The 19,370-nt window shown below is 35.8% G+C and overlaps 1 protein-coding gene across 1 annotated transcript in view; it reads left to right on the forward strand.

Moving 5' to 3' along the window:
- LOC135081600 (DE-cadherin) overlaps positions 1 to 18,934 on the forward strand; it is a 354,060-nt gene extending 335,126 nt beyond the window's left edge. Inside the window, exons 16-24 of the mRNA XM_063976346.1 lie at positions 19 to 219; positions 925 to 1,141; positions 1,755 to 1,973; positions 10,509 to 10,733; positions 11,067 to 11,197; positions 11,737 to 11,872; positions 12,632 to 12,832; positions 13,583 to 13,735; positions 14,191 to 18,934. Coding sequence (XP_063832416.1) covers positions 19 to 219; positions 925 to 1,141; positions 1,755 to 1,973; positions 10,509 to 10,733; positions 11,067 to 11,197; positions 11,737 to 11,872; positions 12,632 to 12,832; positions 13,583 to 13,735; positions 14,191 to 14,315 — 1,608 coding nt within the window. The 3' untranslated portion in view covers positions 14,316 to 18,934. The remainder of the gene's footprint in view (positions 1 to 18; positions 220 to 924; positions 1,142 to 1,754; positions 1,974 to 10,508; positions 10,734 to 11,066; positions 11,198 to 11,736; positions 11,873 to 12,631; positions 12,833 to 13,582; positions 13,736 to 14,190) is intronic.
- The last annotated feature ends 436 nt before the right edge of the window (positions 18,935 to 19,370 follow it).

The following is a 19,370-nucleotide window of genomic DNA, read 5'->3' on the forward strand; positions in this document are numbered from 1 at the left end:
TCTTCTTTCTTTCCCCAGGGTTTAAGCAAAAAGGAGAAGCTGCACCGTCGTCTTTCAGAGCTCTACAACACCTCCATGGACAATGTGGACGTCTTCACTGTATACGGCAACAAACCGACGAACAAAGACACGTACTTGGACGTACGGTTCTCAGCCCACGGGTCACCTTATTACCCCCCTGAGAAGTTGGACAGTATGGTTGTGGGGATACAAGAGAAGGTTAGTAATAATTATAGTACAGTCGATAGTATTGATTGACATTGTTGTTAAAAAGTAGCACCAGTTACAAATAAGTAAGTCCCCCGGGATAAATTTGACCTTCACTGGTTGGGTTTTTGTTGGCGGTTAAGCTTCAATCTATGATTCATAGATGTTGCGGTCAGAACCTTGACTCAAATGCTATTAGGTTCATAATGTCCCACGGTTTCAAAAGGTCCTCTTCCCGAAATGCATACTTCCCAAAAAGTCACTTCCTCAAATGTCCCTTTCCCAAAATGTACCCTTCCCAAAATATCCCTTTCTCACTTACAACAGATGATTACATGCATCCTTTCATTTTGAGAAAGACATTTGAAGAAGAAACATTTGAGGAAGAAACAATTTGTGTAGAAAATAACTGGTTTTCAAAAGGGAGGTAGAATTTTGTCCAATGACCTCAAGCTACCCATCCTTATCGCTCGCGCGTAATTATGTTGCTGTCGGGCTCGCACACTCACTGCGGACGCCCGTCGTACAGTCGCGACAGCAATATAATTACGCGCGAGCGATAAGGATGGGTAGCTTGAGGTCATTGGACAAAATTCTACATGCCCACAGACCGGGCTTTAGCTAGCCCTTTTGAAGACCAGACTATAAACGATTTGATGATTTGCTATAACTAAAGAAAGTGAGAAAAAGTGTGTTAATGTAAATTCTTCTTTCCAGCTCGAAGAAGAACTTCAAGCTAAGATCTACATGGTGAAGATAGACGAATGCCTCATAGAAAAGGAGCAGTGCGAGGATGCGTGTAGAAACGTGCTGATGAAGAGCAACGTGCCTTTGTCGGTTTACACGAACACCACCAGTTTCGTCGGAGTGTCGGCCAAAGTGGAATCAGAGTGTACCTGTGATATTGAGGAGCCTTTAGTGTGTTTGAATGGAGGTAAGTTCGAGAATTCAACATAAAATAGGCAAAACATCCTTAGAGAGCAAGGGCCTTTTAGCACAAAAACCCATTCGAACTTGCCTTTTCGCGCCACTTCTGTGCGCGCAAATATCTTTTCGCGCAAGTGTCTTTCGCGTAAATGTTTTTCGAGCTATTGTCCTGATACGGTCCAAATCCGATCCGCGTTCTTAATAGTACGGTCCGGAGCAGTTGTAAAAGGAAGGTATGGTAGTTTGAGCACTAGGTCAGATTACTCTGGTTAGTTTTCTAAGCTTGATGAGTATTTTGACGTATTCGGATCGGACGTAGAGCAAAACCACTCTCATAAAAACTAAAACGCGGCTCAAAATTGTTTTCATTTTGTTTGTTAAATATCTCAAATATCAGCCAAATATTCCATGAATGGCAAAACGTAAAATGTTGGATGAAAAATCCCAAAAAAGCTATTGAATTCGTCTAAATTTTCCCCGAACTAGGGAGGTTTTTAAAAACAAACGATACTCGGAAATATTTCTTTAAATACCATTTTTGATATTTTTCCTAAATCCAATTAGAAAAGTTACTTTTAACTTTTACAAAACGATTATAATTTAACCCTTTTTTACCCTAGGAACGCCTTTCGCCGACAAATGCGAGTGCCCCGAAGGCCTGACAGGCCCCCGCTGCGAACAAACGTCCATAGGCTTCCACGGGGAAGGCTGGGCTATGTACTCATCCCCTCCAGCCTGCCACGAAGGCCACGTGACGTTGACGGTGACGTCACACACCAGTAACAGTTTGATATTCTACGTGGGCCCTCTGAAGTTCAATCCGCTGTTGGATGTGCAAGGTAAGTTCAAGAGTTTGTGTTGTTCATAACTTTTATTGTATAAGTTCATACTTTACTTTGGCACAGTCAGCGTCAAATAGTGTGACAATTAAAGCGTAGTTGACAACACAACCATAAACCAATTGTAAGAAAGACTGTTGCGAACTTTTTGACTACTTTGGGTTGGGAGTTACGAACTATTTGACGCTGACTGTATTAATGTACCAATTAGTACAGTCGCAGATTGGATTTTACTCCTTATAAAATAAGGTTGAAATTAAATAAATAAAACATTCCGTGGTACGTAGGGTGAGGCAGGTTTATTCTTGAGGCTATTTAGACTTACAGCTAAAAATACATACACTTTTCTAATACACAAAAGCATAGTTTGGAAATCAGAAATACTTATTTATAAGGTCAGAACTAAATGTGCGTATTGCGTAATCACTGGTGGTGCCTTCGTCAATAGAAAATAAACACCCTCAAAATAACAATGGATAAACGAAAATAACTATAAAATAAACAAGCCTAATTCCTTAACTGAAAAGGGCCTTCAAGAAATGTAAGAAAATCGTATTGTAATTGGAATGGACAAATTAGTTTATCCACAGTAAAAGTAGTTTCAGTGTGTTCAGATTCTTAAGAGTTCTTATAGGTAACATGGTTTTCATAATTTTAATGGCTATGGCAATGTGGCTTGTCCTGTCCAAAATTGGTCTTAAGATTATACAGATTTTTATAAATTATCTGAAGAATTATAGTATTCACCTGAAAATGTAAAGAAAATGGAGCAGCATTGTCGCCATTGCAAGCGTCTTATCAACATCATCATCTCAGCCATAGGACGTCCACTGCTGAACATAGGCCTCCCCCAATGCTTTCCATGTTGCCCGGTTGGTAGCGGCCTGCGTCCAGCGCTTTCCTGCTACCTTTATGATGTCGTCAGTCTACCTTGTGGGTGGACGTCCCAAAGCGTCTCAAAGTCTAGCTAAAGTTATAAAAAAACGGTTTAGATACCGATTGAAAATACTATACCTACTAATATCAGATATTACTAAAGTGACTACTGTATTCGATTCATTTGGAGTTCTCTCGTGTATTTTTGCCACGAAAGCAAATATTTCTCGGTCCATGCCAAATTGCCAATCGTGCTAAGTGGCGTGTCCACATTAAATAGAGTCACACAGGAATGGGCTAATTTCTGCGAACCCCTTTGAAATAGCTCTGGCCTTAGAAAAACAACTTGAGAAGTTAGGGGGTGTATCTCATGAGTAAACATAGTATTTATGTAGTTGTGATAAGGGCTATTTTATGGCTAAAGTGTATAGTCTGATTACTGACATTTAAAATCCTCCAGAAGTCCTTCATAACAGAGGTTTTCACGTAAATTGACACAGACTGTAACTGTAGGCTGTTGCATCCAGGGTCGTCCCGCAAACTAAGGCTGGGTTGCACCATCTTAGTTCAACTTTAACAAACGTCAAAAGTTTGTCGAACTCCATACAAAAAACTTTGGTTATGATTAAAATAAGCTAGTGCAACTCAGACTTAAAGTCAATAAAGTCATTAACTTTTTACAAATAGGCTTTTATAAAAAAAACTTTTGCACGTGGTCATCGGTCCACCAGGTATCTGGCCTATCCACGCTGTGTCTTGCAGTCCGTGGTCACCACTCGAGGACTTTCTTTCGCTAATTCTATGAGATAAGTCACCAGCCCATTGCTTCTGAAAAGCAATGTCGGTGTTTATATTTATATTACCCATGTTATCTAATGCATATTTTATGACAGTAATAGTTATTTAACACAAATGTAATGAAAGTAATAATGATCAATATTACATTAAAGTATATTATTTACAACGAGTTTCTTCTTATAGGAATTTGAAGTTTTGTATTTCAAATATTGGAAGTGGCAATACTTATAAGTATTTTTATGTTATTCCTATTTCACAGGCCATTGATTTCTCTCTAAATACGGCTCTGTTAATCAAATAAATAAATATATACCTAATTGATATTTGCAGTAAACATGTAACTTTCTGACCTAGTTAATAGAATTTAAATATGAACGACGACATTGGATGATCCATTCGAATACGACTTGATCAGTGTAACAATAATGTAAATACAGTTACAGATACACTGTAGGTAATTACGTTCGTTCGTTTCAGTCGAATGACGTCCACTGCTGGACAAAGGCCTCCTCCAAGAATTTCCACAAAGACCGGCCCTGCGCCGCCCGCATCCAGGCACCTCCCGCGACACTGTATAAGACATAATTTTATTCAAGAGTTAAAAAATTTTAATAGAAGATTAAAGTAATTTTGACAACAATGCCGTAAATGGAGACTGTAATTTGTAAAACACACACACAAAAATACAGACAAAAAATGGGTGACTTTACAAAGTGTTGCCATTAGGAGCGACTGAAAATCAGTAACTTAATCGATCTACATAAAGAATAAAATGAAAAATATATTGTTCATAGAGCTTATTAAAAAAATGGAACACCTCGCAATTTCAAGCTGTGTAACTTTATTACCGAGCTAGGCCGATAAATAAATAGTTTTCTCCATTGGTAACACAGAACGATACAAAATAGTTGAGCAATACTGCCAACAATTGACTATGTAAACAAAACACAAATGCCCTGTTTTCTAGCTCCGAGCAATAAAACCATTTGTCAAGTGGGTTCATTAGGCAACGACGTTAACCAGCAAGAATTCGACTCTTGGAAACGTAACAATGTTGGCAGCAACAATGAACATGTCACAGTAGATTGGCGTAACAACATGAATAATTATTTCCGGACCAAATCTACAATAGACCCAGAAATTTGGATTAGGGTTGTTCTGTTTTACCTACATAAGAGTCGCCGCACACAGGCACAAAACACCACCACATGCGTTTTTACTGTAGTTTTCGTGCATTTTATATAGAATCGCCGCACACGGTTGACGCCGGTGGCCGCCACACGCTACAAAACGCCCGCTGCTCGCTTCTTGTGGCCACACTACACTCGCCGCTCGCGCGCCCTCTCTCTTACCTCAGTGAACCTGCATGAGTGTGAAAGTAGCGTCCAGTAGCGGCGACCACCGCTGCACTGGCCACAAGTGGCTGTCGCGCGCTTCAGCTACATTTTGTATCCGCTTCTAGCTTCTTGTGGCGGCGTTTGTGGCTGTGGTGTGAAACCCGTGTGCGGCGACGCTAAGAGCCAAAGCACACGATGCGATGCGGCACCGTAAACGCTCGTGTGCCCGCCACAGGTATTTCTATGTAAGACGATGCAGCGACATCGCTTCGGCGTCGCACCGCCGCCGCATCGCATCTCGTGCTTTGGCTCTCAGTCGACATGGAACGCTATATTGTTTTTGAATACGCTCTCGATTTTATTTACTTCTTCTCCCAACCCATTTCTGAAATTCAAAGCGAAAAGTGGTCAATGGAGACTGGATTTTCTGAAGTATTAATCTTCTTTATTGTATTTTCTAACATTTCAATGTTAAAAAAAAAACAATTATCAAACCCGGGAAGTAGCAATATTATGGCAACCTTGAAAATTAATTGAAAAGAAAATCTTAATACTCAAGGCAACATCATTTAGGGATGTTCTTAGTATGTTTTTTATCGGGACAGAATGATCTAAACTTATGTGTAAAGTTATCTACTTATTACTAATATTATAGTAGACTGTAACTTATTATGTTGTATAGATAACCATCATAATGTCCAAACCTGAAACTAAGCCATTTTTGATGGTAAAATAAATCAATCATGCGGTGTCCCAAGCTGTCACATGGTTCGTCTGTTTGATTTATCGAACAAATAATTGTTACAACCCAAATCACGATAAAAATATGTACTTTACACGTGTACACATATTGTTAGTTGACGCTTAAAAAAAGGTGAAATAAAAATGTGTTTGCTTTTAAAAATACAGTTGAAATCTGTTTATGTTTATTTCACGTTAAAATATATTTGTTTCTAAAACAAATCAAAGTTAGGTACGTGCAGAATATAGGTAGTTTATTATGACTTATGTATGACCAAAATCATAACATAGACAATGTTACCATTACCATTATGCACTTCTTAGTAATATTATTATGCTTCCGGCGATAGAATAATGGACATGATATTATTATGTATTTACCTAAAGTACGGCCAACTAGCAGCGATACAAAAGGTCGATACGACTGTCGAGTTGACAATATATTCTGTCTCTTCCCATCTTGTGTATTTATCGTAATGTCTCGTTCTCCCGCCAAAATATGCCAAAGTCAGACGGGTTCACCCATGACATTGGGTTTGTTTACATTTGGTATCGCTTTTCGTTGGCCATACTTTATATGGTGTCCAGTGTGGTACATCAATATAGTTGTACATACATTACTATAAAGAGCGACTAAGGAAGACATAATTATGCGAACAAAATTCCTCCCTATACCGTCTAGTCGGCGTCGGCAATGTAGGCTAAATCCTCGATTTTCCTCTGATAAATTAGAGAGAGTCTTGCTCCTACAGTAGACGCTCTATGAGACACTAAATAACTTAATGATGTACATCGATGCCTCGTATTTGCCAAGAGACCAATGTCCCGCAAATAATCGCGTGGCATTCATCGGGACAATATCGTCCCAGATTGCGGTCAATTTCTACACCTAAAAATTTACGTGTGAAAAAAATGTGTGACTCAAATCAAAACGCGGTCTTTGTTGCATTTCGGCCATTACAACGCGATTAGTGGCGCCATCTGTCACGGCGCAAACAGCTTTGCATTCCGATGAAAAGGGCAATTAAGTCGTGATTAACGTATTTCGTTTGCTTAAGAAATGTCGTTATGAAAGAAGATAAGGTAACACAGCCTTAACTCAAAGTTTAGTAAGCTTTTTATTTTTTAATCATAATCATAATCATAATCATTTATTGCTTCATGTACATAGGTGGCGATCCTAAAATAAAAGTCTCAACTTATGACCCTGTAAGGGTATTGCAAAGTTAAGTTTTAGTTACCTACATTTAAATCAATAAAGGCGTTTTAGACTTAAGCTCGATATTAAAACAACTTATAAAACAGGTTAATATGCGAGCATAGAGTTAACATTTAAACTTAACCCATTTTTTTTTTACTTTAATTGGAGTTGAACGTCGTTTTGGACTAATACAAACGAATTACATGAAGTACGTACTAAACTTCGTAGATACGTTTTTTTCTTCATAATTAACTCGAATTAACCCCTTCGTTGTTAGGTACTTTTTAGAATAAAACTAGCTAAAATCTAACCCGAAATTATCGTGTTGCAGAAAGCATTTACCAGCGAATAGCAGCAAAATATTATATTGTCAAATGCTGTTACAACAGCTGGCCACAGCGTAATATATAGTATGGCTCGGGAATAGGGTTGCTAGGCGTCCGACTAAAGCCGGACATAGGTAAGCTTTTTGATTGAATGTATGTGGCCAAATTACACAGTGTCCGGGCTGCCGGTTAAAAGCCTAGCAAAAACCGGGCGGTTTTTGCTAGGCTTTTTACATTTACGACTCACCACACACGATTCATAAGATTTTAAAAAGTTTTAAAGTAAATCATAAAAAAGCCATCCAGTACCATCCTAGACTGCATCTAACTTAACACCAGGTGCGATTGCGGTCAAATACCTGGCTTGTTATCCATAAAAAGCCAATTTTTTACGTAAAAAAGATGTCGTATTATTATTAAGACATAAAATCCTTAATAATAAAATTTAGGGTGTCCGGCTTTTACCCAAATGTCGGGCCAAACTGGCTGGTCTGTCCGGCTATTAGACGACCAGGCAACCCTACTGGGGTATAGCTTACTTATTTGCATGTTTAATCACAGCTTGGTTTAATTCTTGAAAGAAAAACGCGATTATGTTGTTTACAAAGGTCATTTTCATATGTCCATCTTGGTTTTATGCAAATGGTTGTAATTTAGACATCACATAGCGTATGCGTCTGAAATAGGAATAATAGAAATGTCACGGAAAATGTTTTTATTACAATTGCATTTTCTCTGTTAAGTTTGGAAAAGCTTGTAACTATTAATTATTTAGTTATTTTAGACTTGTCAGCTTGTTTGCTAGTTAAAAACATAGGTTTTTTTAGAATAATAGTGCAACAATTTCAAGCTTTGAAGGCAATTTTCAGGACAGTTTTTTCAATAGTAGGTACTTTCAAATAACCAATGGCGTGCTTTCGTTTTTATTTTGAGCAGTGAGTACTTAATTCCAAATTAAATTTCAATAATGATTTGCTACCTTACTTTGTTACCTATTTACCTTACTTATTCATCTACCCACTATCAAGAATACTTATTACCTAAAAAGTACTAGCACAGTAATTAGTAATTTCGTTATATTAATTTCCAGACAGTTAATGAAAACGAATCGTAAATATTTAAGATGAATAATTGCCATGTAATGAGCACTACCCCATAAAAATAATTCATTCCTATCGCCGTTTAAAGACCAATTTCGCCGCCTTAAACTTTAAATGCATGATACAAGCCTATTAAAATAATTTAAAGCTCTGCAAAGCTATTTAACATTTCAAAATGGCTGCGTAAAGAACATTCTAGAAATACTTTTCATAGTACCGTGACATTAGTGAATCGATAAATCACGCTCAATTAGTATTCCGTACGTATACATGATAATTTTCCCAGTAAAGTAGCTCTCACGGTTTGCATTGCACTAGAGATAGGACACTATAAAATGTACTTCTGCTAGTACAATTTCAGCTGAATTTCAGTATCTTATTTGGTGGAAATAGGGGTTATTTTACAGAGAAAATGTGTAGTTTGATGTGCCCGTCGTTTTCAAATGTTACGGCTATGCTGTAATGATTTTTTAATGATCCCGTAATGACTGACAAGCGTGTGGAACATGATTTATGGATAGACCTCGCGTGATAGTACACGCCATGGTGTTCTGACATAATATTACGAAGATGGTTTTGTTTGCTGGCAACAAATGAACTTCATATTTTGGTAATGTGACTTTCTTAAGGTCACGATGGACTGTTGATGAACGATGTTAAAAATTAATAATCAAATTCAATTGAATTGATAAAGATGGTTATTAATTGGTGACAAACTGACAGCCTTTTAGGTGTTGTATGTTTAAGATTTAGTGTATTTTTTCTTTGGTATTTAAATTAAAAGGTTTATTGATTTTTTTTTAACGGAACCCTAGCAACTAAGTATACTTGTGTGTCAAACTATAATTTATTTACGCCTGTTATTCGATAATAACTTCGATACGTAACGTTTTTGTATAATTAAGAGTTGGAAATGTCCAACAGAAATCCAGGGCAATTATTTTATTTTCCAGAGCGTTTTTTGTTAAACGTAGGTATTACAGGCTTTTCTAATTCTATTGTAATAGTTTTTCCAGTCATTTCTGCGTAAAACAATGGACCTTTTTAGGCTATTTTACTCTTTTTGTTTCTTTTCTTGGGATTCAAAAAATAAACACGTAATTATCTCTCTATAAAAAGATAAAATTCATTGCTTTTGGACCGTAAAAGATTACAAAATTGTTGGGATTTCTTCTCAAATCATAAAAAAAACATAAAACCTTGCTAACTTAGTCACAACATCAATACGCACATCCAGACATCATAAGTAGCTGATAACTGTAAATAAATGTTATATTACAACATTTTCATCTGACGTACTGCAAGTTTCTAAAAGCGTTTTCTCAAACTGGAATACTAAAATTCAAGCAAGTAAGCTTGATTTACGGGATAACTAAAAGTGCATCCAGTGTGAGGGAACCCGGAAAATTATGTGTATGTAATGTTTTAAAAAGGAAATGTTGTTCCACGGTAAAGAAACTGGAGCAAATTGGAAAATTGTGTTGCGAAATTCGCGCGACTAAAAGTAGAAAACCAGAATTTAGAGTCAAAATAAATAAATTGTAAACTTTTAGCTGTAATTTGTTAAATATGACGAGTTAGGAGACGTTTAGTTTCGTGAAAAGCATAAAAATTGGGCTCAAAGTGCGGTCTTGAAATCCTGTTCTTAATTTAGTACATAGTATTTCTATTTTTCTCTCAATGTTAAGCCGATGACATCGATGATCTTGCATCTTGATATTGTAAAGTGCGAGTTTGCAAAACGATTTCTGCAAAAATACCGTATCCATTCCACAGTGATTAAAAACAAACCGCCGAATTAAAACCTTCATTATTTACAACCGATGTCGATGCATTTACGTTGAGCATTACATGCCAGCGGTCGCCCGCGCTGTAATCCTTTAAAGTAGCAATAAATACCTCATTGGGAAACATGACAGGGCCAAAATGCACCAATAAATAACCAAACTTTTTGCCGAAATGCACAAATAAATGAAACTATTCCCACCTCTGCATCTCCTGTGTAACCAGGATCTACAGCTTGACCGCCAATAAAGACCCAACCAGTGAAGGTCAAGTTTGTCCCTGCGAAAACCCAACCATTAAACTGCATAGATAAAAAATCTAATTCTTTGCCAAAATATGCACAGATAAGTAACCAAATTCTTTGTCCACAGATTTCATGTCCCTGGAACTGGTAGACGGATTCCCGGTTCTTCTAGTGAACTACGGATCGGGGACGACGAGGTTGAACAATAGTGTTGTGCACGTGGCCGATGGGAAGCCGCATCTTATCGAGATTGTGCTCATGCGCAGCTCGATAGAGATGTTTGTGGATCGATGCAAACTGTCGACGTGTATGAGCCTTGCAGCGCCTACTGGTCCTAGAGAGATACTTAATGGTAAGTGTTTTAAATCCTTCTTAAAAAAAATAATGACATAGATTTGAAGCTTTTTTTGCAAAATTGTACGTCAAATTCGTTGAATATAGGTTTCCAAGTGAATTTCAGTAGTAAGTGCTAAAATTACCTACCTATAAATGTACTGTTTTGTACTTTAGCTACTCTTTTTTAGTTTCCCATATTCCGTAGTTTAATTCATAAAAGCAAAGTTTCTGCGATAAAAGCATTTCTACGAAACTTTAAACGAAATATGAATTTACTAACCTGCTAAATAAGCACCTAATTTTCAGCTAATAATCCAAAATTCCAATACAATAAATGATTTGTCCACAGTGAACGGACCACTTCAGCTTGGCGGCGCTAGCATCGACCTGCAAAATTTGGCGCGTAATTTCGGATGGCGGCACGTACCAACCAACCAGCATTTTGTTGGATGCATCAGCAATTTCACATACAACGATTTTGTGAGTAATAATTATGAGGAAAAACATTAGGGTGCGATGCTGACTCGGGGAATGTAGTTTTTGCTGGCTAATCGAATTACGGCGTTTTAGTTTAACCATTGTGTGGTCGGCATATATGGGGTTTTTTGAACTACTTACTACTTATCTGGTTTGAGGTTAAAAAGTATGTTATAGATCTTAAAAATAAATCTCAATGCAGTGTTTAAGGATTGCTGATTAATTTTTTCTATAATTTTCTTTTGATACCAAATGAAATGTAAAATGTTTTGCAAAAAAGTGTGTTTATCAAATAGTATCTCAACAGTAAAACAAACCCATACACGTTATATGCCTCCCTATATTAAAAAAATATTTTGGAGCTTAGGGGCAAAGAAATAAAGGTTGGAAACTGTAACCCACCCACTGGCTTATAAAGAACCATGTATCCAAATGTTGGGAACTCTCCCTCTTTCCTTTACGAGAAAGTGGGAATATAATTCCTACTTCTAAAAAAGAGGTCACAATTAATCCAAAGCCTAATTAAAAAATTTTCCCCACAGATGTACAACTTAGGAGCACCGTCTGTCCACCACAACGCAGACCCGAGCTGTCAAAAGAGCATGTTCACAGCTGTCACGTTTGGTATCGACACGAATTTCCTCGTCGCCATTTTAGTCTGCATCACCATTTTAGTCAGTAAGTATAATAGAATAAAGACGTGTTTTGATTGAGGAAATTTTCTTAGTAAAATAGCAGGATTGGGGCCATTCTAGTCACTAAGCATATTACAATAGAGCTGTTATTACCTTGGAGACAATTTTGATAGTAAAGACAGCATTTTCGGAAGCGACGCGAAGGTGTTCTTGTAAGATATTATCTTGAGAGAAGCGGATAAAAGGTACTTAGAATAATGTGCTTTATTAAAATAGGTGTAGCAACTAAGACGGCTTAAATTCTATTTCATTGCTGCTTTTATACTCGCTCTATTAACAGACGTAGTAAATAATAATAGTAAATGTGTCGTCTGGCATCATATAGGTAGGTACCAGGATGACAGAAAATCCGTTCTCAATTGTGTTTAGTCAGTTCGCAGAGAAACAAATAAAAAACTTACAGTAGGTCTAAAACTTACTAATTATGTTGATAACATGTATTTAAATTGATCAGATTCTGGTTTATTTATAGGCCACACACAATGATGATAACCCGAAGATTCGCGCTATGGCAGTATGTGGGCAAAGTATTCGCGTATACTTCGCTGTTTTTTTTTGCATAGACGGCTTTTTTTCGCTCTGTTGTTGTCCGAATGTAATCGCGATGTGTGTGGCCCAAACGTTAGCGTCGTTAAAATTACTACAGTTGAGACTTTATCAATATCAGACTTATGCAATCCTCATTATGTTTTTACCATTTTTGAAAAAAGTTAGACCATTCTAACCTGACCTCTCTTTTCAGTTCTCCTCCTAGCCGTGGTAGTCCATAGACGGCGGGCAGACGCGTGGGCAGAAAAAGAACTAGATGACATCAGAGAGAACATCATCGCTTACGAAGACGAGGGGGGCGGCGAGGGGGACGCGGGGTACGACCTGCACGTGCTAAGGCAGATGTATGATGGCCCCCCTCCTGATACTGATCCTTCGTTCATGCACGCTCCTGGTAAGTTTTTTTAATCTCGCTGTTATGACTTACTTGACTTAAGGTCCTATGTGCCCTAGATGGGGTAGAGGGCGTTTACAACAGTCCTCCATCGCGTTCGGTCTTGATCTCGCTCCAAGTCTTGCCGATCTTCTTCGCCTCGTCTGCTACAGTGCGCCGCCAAGTTTGCTTGGGGCGACCACGTTTGCGTTTTCCTTGAGGGGTACCAATCCAGAGCCTGCTTGGGGACGTGATCGGGATCCCTTCGGAGAGTGTGGCCGATCCAGTTCCACAGTCGGCGCTTGATCTGCTGGTCTGGATTTGGTCTACAATAAGCTCCCTGCGGGTTGGGTTCACATATTTCTCCCCGAACCACGCCATAAGACATCCAAGGAAAGAGTGGGGGTGGTACTATTGTATTCTGCTGGAACCACCTTTCTTGTAGGCACAAGCTTAACTTTGTAATTCTTTTTACCATTTTATGATTCTGGTTTATTTTGTGTCTCTCCTTTGGGCACTTTGAGTAGACTGAAAGGTATCTAGATAGATATCTTCTCTTTTTATTTTTCTTTAAACTATCTTATACTTTGTTACAATGATGTCAAATTTTATATGCCACATGGCATCAATCATGTCTGTCCCGATCCAAAACTTGACGAGCTTTCTGAAGCACTAAATTAAATTCCTCCTCCGATGGTCAAGATATACCTCGTCAGTTAGAGATCATAGTAAATGTTGTCTGACACATATTAATCCAAACTCTTTCAACAGTGGTGGGGGCGGCGCCTGACATCTCCGGATTCCTAGACGACAAGAAATCCGTCTTAGACAGAGACCCAGACATCAACCCGTACGACGACGTCAGACACTACGCGTATGAGGGAGACGGCAACACTAGTGGCTCTCTGTCGTCGCTGGCTAGTTGTGAGTATTTTATTCTATTATTTTAGCGGTTGGAAAGATTTAGTTTAGTTGTCTTCCATTGTGTAGAAAAATAATTCCAATGAAAGGTGTAAAGTGTTTATAACGTCATTCGTTTTAACGACAAACTCCTTATAATGCCGAATATTTTGACTTTGTTGGTTTACCTTGTACTCTACCGTGTCTCTCTATTTAACGTCCACTTTTTATAACGTAGTAAAAATGCTCAGTCCCTTATTATGTGTCGTTATAGAGTTTACACTGTAATAGGCTGTTACACACATTATCATCAATAATTCAATGACTTTTGATTGATTTTTGCTTAAATTGGCAAAACAACTTTTAATAAACGTTTCTTGTAAAGTACCAAATAGACTCGTATTTTGGTCTTTCATGGTGTTAGAACGTAAGCGACCACCTTGTAGTGTATCATCTGCTAACCAAACCGTTCTTCCTAGGTACCGACGACGGAGACCTCAAATTCAACTACCTTTCGACCTTCGGGCCTCGATTCCGCAAGTTAGCGGATATGTACGGAGACTCAGACGACGACAGACAACCCCACGAGGAGTCGTGGTGCTAGCACCACGCCTGGCTAGTCTAGCCACCCAAAAACCAACCTTAATGACTCTCGCATAAGGGCCAACGCCCAGTGTCAGTGCTACTAGCATCGAAATGCCTTATTGTCCTTAATTTGAATGTGAAACGTGACTGCATCACCCACCGCTGGACTAGGACGACCTGTGATAACATGGTAAATGATTAGTAGAAAAACTTTGTGCCCGGCATATTAGCCAAAGCTCTTGAAAAGTTATACGTACCTCTTTACGGAAAACTATTTTTTATTTTCTTTTTTACTTTTATACTTGGGAAGTATTGATTGTGAAATTCTTCATTTAAAGACTCCAACAGGGTTCTTATTCATTAGTATCCATTTACACAGGTGTTTTTTGGGTATGTACGTTTGTATGGTCATTTTAGTACTGGCCGAGTATTACAAATCTAATATAGCTGAATTTCTGTCAAATGTGCCATCGAAAATGCATTCCAGTATCCTACTAATTTAGTAAAAACGTTCCGATGCAGTACTAAAATGATCAGATATCTCTGCTGGACATCGAAAAGGTTCATACAAAATGTATGTACATTTCATACTACGTCCAACTTAATTTTATACATTGACGACTGCGTTTTTCATTAATTTTTTATTAAATGAACAGTCTTTGGATTTTTTACAACTCTCAGACAAAATATTGAAGTATTGTTTTGTTCGTACGGCTTTGTAAAGGACTAAATGTTGACTTATTGTTAGGTAGGTACATTATTTTTAGAGCTGTAAAGAGCGCTTGTATCGCGTATGTATTAATTGGTACGGTGGAAAATGAAAATTGCGTAAATATGTTTTAAGAATCGACTGATTTGTAAGTTGTTTAGGACACGTTGATAATACGCCTAAAGTACTTCTAGAACGTTAATGTAACTTAAACCAAGACATTGTATAAACTACTATTTCAAAGTAGACGTGACTTCGTTAGTATAAGTTTGGGATTCGGACAAGTCACCGATAGTCAAACTTGACGGCAGCTTAATTTTTTTATTTTTTTATTTCACTGTTTTTAATATATTTTTGACTAAGCATGGTAAACACATGACATTTCACGTATCTTTTACGTTAATGCTGTACCCATTCATTTTTAACATCAGAAAGATTTTGTTTATTAAAGTGCCATTATTAAAAAGCGATAATTATTAGCCCTAAGTAGTGATAACAGAAGCGAAACAGTAATAAAACAACAAATTTTATAACAAATTCTTTTTTTTACTAACCACTTTCGTACGGACTTTTTTTTAAATTAAAAAGTGTTGTTTTTTTGTTATTTTCGCAGATACAAAGTTGTACCATTTATTTATTTGCTTTAATTTTTGTTTCCAATTTATTTTATAGGTATGTCACTTAATTTTCTGACGTTTTAAACTGATATGGAATTTTAATTTGATTTGACATTAGTTTAAGATATTTTGTATTTGTTACAATATGATTTTGTATGTCTTTTGTCTGCAGCTAGGTGTTTTTTAAATATTTTTTGTAAACAGTGCGTATAGAATTAAAAGATAATTGAAAGTATGTTTTTATTTTTATTTTTTTACTTTCCTATGGTCCGTTTTAATGTGTTATTAAGATATTTTAGTGTCTGAATTTTCATACAAAGTCGTCCAAGTTTCTTGTATGTAGTAAGTAAGCAAGTATGAGTATTTTGCTGTTTGACTTTGCTGTGATGTCAACTTACAATCTATTATTTAATTGTAAAGAAAATTGATACTACATACTAATTAAGTAAGTACTTGTAAATATGTAATTTATATACGGATAAGCAGCGTATAATGTTTTCAAATAGGTATGTAATTTTTATAACGGTAAAATATTATAATAAGCGAATATACAAGGTGTCTTATAATTATGCATATCAACGAATTGTAAGATGAACTTTCCTTTGGAAATGTCAAACTAAGTAATTTATCTAAATATAATGCATGTATGCGTATGAACTAACCTATCTACAATTATAATAACCCGTTTAATAAATCTGAAAGAAATATTTAAAATAAAGTATTTATGTACCATTTTTATTGGTATTAGTTTGAGTAGTTTTCAGTAACGGTCTAAAATGCCATTCCAAAAATGTTTATTCTTCGTTAAAAAATTTTTTTTTTTTAAATTCAAAGGCATCTTGCACTTAAATTAAAGTACACTTTTTTAAAATAATTTTGGTTTAAATCTGCGTGGTGGCGCTATCTGTAAAACTCATTACAAAATGGCGGGAGCCGCCGCCATTAAAATTAACGATAATTGACAGTTTTCGATCCAATCAGAACGCGCCACCTGAATCCATTCCACCAGAATACCGATGGCCGCTTAAAGTAGAGTATTTTCATCTATTTATGTTTTATTATCTTTGTTTAAATGCTTTAAAAAATAGTTGATGGGTCAAAAATCTAATGACCTGCCACGAATAAGGTAAGATAAGGGAGATTTGTATTTTAAAGCTACTAGAAATATCATTACAATTGTGACCCAATGTATGACACATTTTCGACAACTTTTCACAATGATTGCGTGATAAATGTCAGTCAGTCAGTTATTAGGTATGTTTACGGTACTATAATGTGTTGGAAAACATACTTTTCATAGCATTTGTTTTTCTCTTTCAATGACAGATTAAAAAGTAATTTATCAAGAAGTTAATAACACAATGCCTTGTCCAGTGTTAGCCCATAAAACTTATATGGGACTTTTGAGTGTTTTTCAAAACAGACATCGTAATATTTTTACTATTTTTCGTGTTATCCGTCCGATTGAGCCAATCTTTGAGAATCTTATACGACTGACACGTTGAACAATTTTTAATGAGACGAAATAAATTGATTTTATTTGGAACTTTATAAAAATAACTGTACTTTTGTTAATTAGTTTGCTATAACTTTTTGACGATGTTGGCTCGTATTAACGTCAATTTATATCCATCATGATGGCCTAATCATTTTTTTTTAATTTCTCACGGGCTTTAAAATTTTACTGGTGATAGTTGCTGCATTTTAACTTTGATAGATATTTCTACGATTTTTTTATTATTTTAAATGGCATTTATAAGACCATTAGATTCAGTCAGTCCATAATTAATAAAAAAAAATAGTCACACAGACATTAACTCTATATTTTGGTTTGTAGTTAACTAAATGATTTTATAACATTGTGATTAGTTTAAGATTTCCTTTCTCGTTAATTGGACCAAACAGAATTACTAAGTATTGTATAATTGTAAAAATGTTTCGTATAGAGTGTTACCCTCTAGTTGAATCAGCGGAATTTTAAAATCTACTCAGCCTAATAGATTTGTTTTTGTAATATGAACAGAAACTAATTTAGTGTAATAATGTTAAACTAGTATTATTGGATCAATTAATATGTATTCGTTATGTCCAAGCATTTAAAAACTGTCAAAATTTTCAACATTTAATGGTTTATTGAAAAAATTGTCAATTTAAAAAATCAATAAAAATATTTTTTCACTTCATGGTATACGCCTATTTCTTCTTAAAATAAACTATTTTTAAGAAAATAATAGGGGAATATTATTTTTGTTGTACCTAACACAACTGCACCAAAATAATTTTAAACTTTATAAATAAATGGGTAAAATTATTTTAGGGAAAAGAGGTTGATAAATGGTGGTCGAAATTACATTATTTTTATTATATTCTTTATTTTGTATTTTTCATATTTTGGCACTTTTTAAAGGTTGGACTGCACATAGAATTCTGACGGTGAACATTTTTTTCATTTGACATGTATTTTCCCTTAGAAATGGCCACCGCAGAATCATGTGATAACTTCGAGCCACTGCCATGAAAATTTGTATTCTAAGATAGAGGTAAGGACCTCATTAACATTTTCACAAGTAAAAAAAACAGTTCCATTTAATTTAAGTTTTATCTGTTTGAATTAAGATCCATTTTTGACAGCAGATCCCAGTCAAAAATGTTTTTTTCAGTAATTTGAATGAAAGGCTTGAACGTATGAATGTTTTACTTAATTTTATTTCGTTAACTGTTTTTGAAAACATACGTAGAAGTTTATATTGTGAAAATAGTCAAACACTAAAATTGATTTCATTCAATTATTATGTATAAGAATTTAATATTAGCAATAAGAGTACCTACTCTTGTGTTCAGACGTTATATTTTTCAATATGTAGCTATAGTAAATTGTCTTATGATTATTCATCTGTTTCCAAATTAGGGAGCATTTGATGGAGTATTGTATGAACACTTAAATGTTTTAAAATGATTGTGTAATTTAAAATTAAGGTATAAGTAACGTTGCAGATTGCAGGCTGCAGTGAATAGCTTTAGTTAGAATTTGCAAAATGGCGGAATTGTTGTAATCTGCAGTTATACTTACTGCTGTCTACAATCTGCCTGCAGTTTGCAGTGTATAAGTGATACCTTTTTGTAGTTTAATTAGATGAATTTAAGTGTAAAAGAGCGTCTGTATTGTAATGTTTGACAGCTGAGGGTCGACTGAAAGATATGTGTATATCTTCACATTAAGTAAGTAGTATTTAAGGGGCCGTATGTTTATAATTTGTTTATATCATAAAAATGTTCAATTCCAATAAAAGCTAAGAAATTGAATTTGAATAAGAGTTTTCTTTAATTTTCCCCATCTTTTTTAGCTACGTACAAATAAGGTTTTAAATGTTTTTTTTTTTACTAGAATAAACTCAGCCTTAGTAACGCAAAGAATAGAGTTTTAAAATTAATTTGATAAAATAAGTAAGTACCTATCATTACGCAAAATTTGTTACCATCGGTAATTCAGCCTAACTCATAGTGAGACTATGAAGTTACTTCATAGTGATGTGTGCACTATGCATGTTTTGTTGAAAATTTTATGTTGTTCTGAATTATTGCAGTCGACTTTATTACTAACATAACAATACCTATAATCCCAAAGTTGTAGCTCTGGGTTCATTACAATTCGAGTTGAGCACAGTGTACGTCATTACTAATTCATAAAACCCGTACAAATACTGGTACAAATCAAACCCTTTTCAAAAGCCTTTGTTGGCCGCGGAAA

This window comes from Ostrinia nubilalis, chromosome 20, assembly GCF_963855985.1.
Source record: "Ostrinia nubilalis chromosome 20, ilOstNubi1.1, whole genome shotgun sequence".
In the NCBI taxonomy this organism is placed as follows: domain Eukaryota; kingdom Metazoa; phylum Arthropoda; class Insecta; order Lepidoptera; family Crambidae; genus Ostrinia; species Ostrinia nubilalis.